This window comes from Vigna unguiculata, chromosome 6 (genome assembly GCF_004118075.2).
Source record: "Vigna unguiculata cultivar IT97K-499-35 chromosome 6, ASM411807v1, whole genome shotgun sequence".
NCBI lineage: Eukaryota > Viridiplantae > Streptophyta > Magnoliopsida > Fabales > Fabaceae > Vigna > Vigna unguiculata.
In genome coordinates this window covers 11,427,170-11,433,364 of record NC_040284.1, presented here as the reverse complement: position 1 = coordinate 11,433,364, position 6,195 = coordinate 11,427,170, and the positions used below count along the sequence as shown (strand labels likewise).

The following is a 6,195-nucleotide window of genomic DNA, read 5'->3' as shown; positions in this document are numbered from 1 at the left end:
GTACCCCGAGTACGCATCCAGAAAACTGAGCACCCTGTGTCCAGCTGCACCGTCTACCAATCTGTCGATGCTTGGGAGAGGGTATGTGTCTTTAGGGCACGCCTTATTGAGGTTGGTGTAGTCTGTACACATCCGCCATTTTCCATTTGCCTTTATTACCAACACTACGTTGGCTAACCAGGTCGTGTAGGTGGCCTCCTTGATGAAGCCTGCTGAAATTAACTTCTGTACCTCTGCTCTGACTGCTTCCCTTTTTTCTCCACCCATCTTTCTTCTCTTCTGTGCAACGGGCCGAGCTTCCCGAAAAATAGACAGTTTGTGACTGGCTACTCTTGGGTCAATGCCTGGCATGTCGGCCGCACTCCAGGCGAACAAATCAACGTTCCTCTGTAACACTTCCCGCATCTCGGGGGTCTTTACAAGTGTCCTGCTTACATGGGTGTATCGATGCTCATCGAAATGGAATTCCTCTGTGCTTTCGATCGGTTCCACCCTCTCCTCGCTGCTGACCCGAGGATCCAGGTCTACTTCTGCTTCCCCTGGAACCTTCTCAACGTTATTCACTGCTCGTCTGGGAGGAGACTCGGGTCTTTCTCTCAAACTGTTCGCGTAGCATCTGCGAGCAGTCGGTTGGTCTACATGCACCGTGATTATGTCTCCTGAGGCGGATGGAAACTTCATGGCCAAGTGATATGTGGAGACTACTGCACCAAGCGTATTCAACGAGGGTCTCCCTAGCAAAATATTATAAGAGGTGTGAGCATCAACAATAAGGTACCGGATTTTTACCGTTCGTGTTACCATTCCTGTCCCGAATTTGGTGAATAAACCGATGTAGCCTTTCGTATTCACTCGCTCCCCTACGAAGCCCACGATCGGCTCTGAGTATTGTTGGATCTCCCCTTCTGGAATTTTCAGCTTCCTGAGAGTGCCCCAATATAGGATGTCTACCGAACTACCTGGATCCACCAGGGTTTTCCTGACCGCGAAGTCCTCAATCTCTACTGATATCACCATTGGGTCGTCATGCTGGGGGTCAATCGCTTGGAAATCGTCGTCTCGGAACGTGATGGGTGGCATGTGCCGTCTGGGACATACTGTCACGGCGTTGACACTCTGGATCGCTCGCATATACTTCTTTCTTGCAGACGTAGTGGCTCCACCTCGTGCGAAACCTCCGGAAATGTAATTGAATACTCCTCTCAGTGGCCTTTCTCTCGTATCCCGCTTATCATATTTTTTGGGTTCGGCCCCTCTGCGGGTGCTATCTCCTTCCCTATCTCGGTACTCTGACGTCCTTCGTGGTCGCTCCTCGTAGCGTTTTTCTCGTTCTCCCCTTGAGGAGAATCCCCCGCCTTCCCGTTTTACAAATCTTCTTAGGTGCCCTGCCTATCAGTTCCTCGATTTTGTCTTTCAAGGTAAAGCATTCCTCTGTTGTGTGCCCATAATTTCGGTGATACCGACAATGCTTGGTGGTCTCGGCGTTCGGGGGAGTCGGGGCCCTTCGAGGGGCTGTTATTAGATCGGTGTTCAGTGCTTCTTCCAGAATTCTTGCCCTGTTGGACACGAGTGGTGTGTACCTGTTGTATTTCGGCTGCCTAGAGTCTTTGAACCTGTGGCCGGATCGAGGTGCTAACGCTCGCTCCCTATCATGGTGCCTTTTCTCCTGTGCGTCCGATCGAGTTGTATTGTGAAATTCTTTCAATTCCTCCATCTGCATGAATTTAGTGGCCCTGGTCCGAAGTTCGTCTAGATTGTTTACGGGCTTCTTGCATAGACTGTCAACAAAAGGGCCATGCTTTAGTGCTGTGATAAGGTGGTGCATGGCGACCTCAGGATTCAAATTAGAGATATTCAAGGATATCTTTCCGAATCGGTCCATAAACTCCCGCAGAGACTCTCCTTTTTCCTGTCGTATATTTACCAGTGCCAGAGAAGTAAGGTGGTGTGGCTTACTAGTGGCAAACTGTATGCCGAAACGGGTGGCCAACGTATCGAAACAGTCGATAGAGTTGGGTGGCAACCGTGTGAACCAATTGAGTGCAGGCCCTTTTAGGGATGTTGGGAAAACACGATAGAGGATTGCGTCGTCCGAGGTATACAACCCTGCCTGGGTGGTGAAGACGTCCACGTGCTCCTCTAGATCAGTAGTGCCATCGTACTGACTTATAGTTAACCCCTTCCATCGCGCGGGAAGTTCTGCTTCCATGATCCCGTCCACAAAGGGGTGGCGTCTGGCTGCTCTGGGCCTTGCTTCTGTTTGGTTGGTGGTGGTTTGTGCTCTGGACTCGTCTCGTCCGGTACCATCCCCTCCCTCTTCATTGCTATGGGATTCCTCCCTGTGGGGGGGATTCTGCTCAATTTGCGCTCGCATCCGTTGGTTCTCCTCTCTCAGGGCGTTCAATTCTTCCTCGTTCTTGCGCCTTAACTCTTCCAACTGGCGGTTCATCTCTCGTTGCATCTCCGCTGCTACTGAATTATGATCGACTGCTGCCCTTGTCGACACCATCCTGCTTGAGAATTGTCTGGCCCCACGGTGGGCGCCAATTGTACCTGATCGATACTATTTAGGTGCGGAACCAGACGGTCCCAAGAACCCTCTGTGTCGAACCTCTTCCTGTTCCTCCCAGTCGTCTGCACTCCCAGCCGTCTGCACTCCGGGGGTGGGGGTACCTGCAGGCACTCCGACGCTTAAGTTAGAGAGTGATTGATATGGGTAGTAGTAGGTTAATCAGAAAAGTGTACCTTTACTTGTTCACAAGGCCTTAATTTATACTAATTTCTTAATAGACCCGTTATTAATATTTGCTGGCCGTTTGTATTTGAGGATTGATTCCTTCCCTTTCCGACTGAGGTTGCACACAGCGGTTCTTTCCTTATTGGCAAGAATTGTTCTTTTGTGCCTTTAATAAAGATCAGTCCTTTCCATTCCAAAGTTTGTCCGTCTGTACTTCTCACATATCAGCTCCTTCCTTTTTGGCCGTTTGTACTTCTAAAATATCAACTCCTTCCTTTCTTAGCCGTCTGTACTTCTCAAATATCAGCTCCTTCTTTTTTTTGAGGTTTGATTGCATGCTGCCCCTCTGTAACACATGTCTCGCCTGCTACCCCTTGGGCTGGGGTGTACTCGGCCAAGAGGGTCGGGAAGTACACGACCACTACGCTTATTGGGCTGTCAGCGTTGTGCTGGATCCAAGCCCTCGCGGTTGGGCCATCACGTGGGGACGCCCCTGTCTGGGCCGGGATGATCCCGGCCAACTTCTTCTTGTTGGGCCGAGTACTACTCGACCATACACTAACAAGAATATTATACCATGACTCATGAAAATTCCGGAATAGTAAAAAAAAATGTTTAAAGATGAAATTAAACCCAAAACCTCTTATGCTAAAAGCTTTAGCTAACTATGCTATCATATCTTTCTTTAATCATGATAAAATGATAAAATAATATTTTACCTCCTCCTATTAATTGTACAATAGCCTATTCATTGACCTTGATTAGCCATTTAATTGTCTTGATCAACTTTTATTTCCTTGTTTGGTATCCATATACATTGAGTCACATTACTTTGTCCTTCATCTTCCAAAATTCTATTTAATTGCTAAAAAAATATTAATTAAACTCATGACCTCACATGTCCAATAAAATAAAAGCATAATTACGTCAAATACACGTAGTAAGAATTTAACACATGACCTTCCAACCTTAATCAACAACAAAGAGTTTTTCCCAATTGTGCTACTTTTCACTTTAATATAAGTTATTATTTATTATTTCAAATAATGAGATTCACGTGTGTGTATATATATATATAAATAAATAAAAGCATCACCAACTTCACCTAAAATATTATTTGCTCTTGTGTAACGAGTTACATTATCATCGCCAAACACAAGCAGATAGGGTGAAATAACAATATAAACCATTAATAACCAAAATAAAGTGAACACACACTCGTCAGAGGACCTCTATTCTTCGATTCTAGAAAACATGGTCACTACCATGTTCATACACATTATACATCCTCATATGATGACCTTAAGACAACTCTGCTACAACCAACTACTTGTGGTTCCACCTCTACAAGCCACAACTCATACATTACACATGCAGGACTATCATGTAGCGAACCACGATTCATAACACAAGGTGGAGTTTCCAATATGAACCACAATTCGTATTCTCAACACAAGATTCACAACATCATTGGACACTACCCGTAATTGCCTAATCAAGTGGAGCCAACCCATACGAGTCACAACTCGCATACTCATACTAGTTTTCCAATATCACCAGGCAACTACCCGGGATCGCCACATGTTTACCTTCCATTCCGAGCCACAACTTGTTAGGATTGAGCGCTTACTAGTAGGCTAAAAGCTATAGCCAATAGTCAGGGCATAATTCATTTTACTTAAGAGTGTAACAGCTCAAACGCCACAATTTGATTATGACCTGACCGACAGGACAATTGATGTCACCTACAACAATCTTCCCCTTAGCAATTATCCTACTAGGAATCCTACTTGGATTGTGACTTGGCTCACCTGGCTTACGCCACAGAACAATTATGCAACCAACAACAATCTCTCCCTTAACAATTGTCCACCAGGAATAGAACTCGTGACCTTGACTCTGATACCAATTGTAACACCCCAATTTTGAGATGTCACGGAAAGTTAGAAAATGAATGCATTTGACGGAAAATGATTATCGTTGCGTAGTTCAAAACCTCAAGTTGTCTAAAAAATTTCAAATAGCAAACGCAATTAAAGGAATTTACATTGTCTTGAACCAGTATGGTAAAACAATTTAATACAAGAATATAAAATCCCAAGTTCATCCCCAACCTCTCGTCATTCTACTTCATGCTCAAGGTATCATCCAAAGCGGCGTAGACCATGCACACATCCATTGGAACAACCCATGTCCCCTGCGTTATCGCCTAATGCTGCCTAAGTCACGAGTTGTAGACCACCTAATGGAAACCTCTCGTTGCCAAGCGTCACATGCTTTAGAGGTTTCTGGATTTTCAGATATCGCCTAGCGGACCCATTCTCACCACCAAGTGCCATTTGCTCCTGTGCCACTTTCCACCTTCTTGTCGCCTGGCGGAACCATCCTCACCACCACGCAACTACGCGCTACAAACCCCTTCTGGTTTGTAGCTCTTGCTTGGCGGTTCAATTCCCACTAGCAAGCACTACAACAGTAAACTAGTTTTACTACTACAACATAATTTCCCATCCATACAACCATCACAACACACTACACAGTGCTCAATGACACACAAATCATCCTTTCAAAGTTGGAGTTCACCCCACACATGCCCTACGACCAGTTTATCTTATATATGTGCACCCAGTTAAACTATACTCATGCTTAGATTTAATTAAGGAGCACCATGATATAGAACTCATACAATAGTCACCCCATCATTCCTATTTTCTTTCATGATCCCAAACAGTACTTCAATTTTCACTAAATCCGTTATAACACTATGCATTACACTTTAGTATACCACAAGTTCACTCATCCATACGTAGGATCCCATTACTTACCAATTGAAACTAGGAAAAAAAGCACCATGCCTATGACTAAAACTTAAACCAGTCACTGCATCACTTATAACTCAGACCACAACACCTACTACAACAAATAACTTATACTAAACTCTGCAATCCTCATCCCATTCCATATCTACTTGTTCCACTCCCGTAATCATGCTTTCTCTCCAATATCCAAGGTACTAATGATACCTTTTTCTCTTAATATCACCTAACTAGTACCTCTCGTCCCCACAATAAAATCCAACTTATACCCATCACGTCCAAAACACAAGAATTCTCTGTGTTTTTGTGTTATCGCCTGGCTGTGAGTAAAGCCCTGCCAGGCGGTGTTTTGGGAAAATCCCAGATTCTTTTGCACCTGTTAGAAATCCCAGACTCCCACAACCAATTGCAAAGTTAACCATTTCCCGTGAACCGAGCCTGTTCATGCTTTTGGTAACTAACAATTCCACTTTATCATACAACTTCCAGTTACCACCAATTACACATAAAATGTCAAGTTTCCCATTCTTTTCCACAAACCCTATCATACTCATATGTAAATTCCACACAATTCATCCAATACATCACAACAAAGGAATAATTCATCAACCTAGACTAGAAATCACGAATCATGAAGAACAG

The 6,195-nt window shown here is 44.6% G+C and overlaps 1 protein-coding gene across 1 annotated transcript; it reads right to left on the bottom strand.

Moving 5' to 3' along the window:
• Positions 1–1,276: 1,276 nt before the first annotated feature.
• Positions 1,277–2,509, bottom strand: LOC114188410. Its single transcript, XM_028076998.1, has one exon. The coding sequence runs from the start codon at positions 2,507–2,509 to the stop codon at positions 1,277–1,279; it is 1,233 nt and encodes a 410-aa protein (XP_027932799.1).
• Between the last annotated feature and the right edge of the window lie 3,686 nt (positions 2,510–6,195).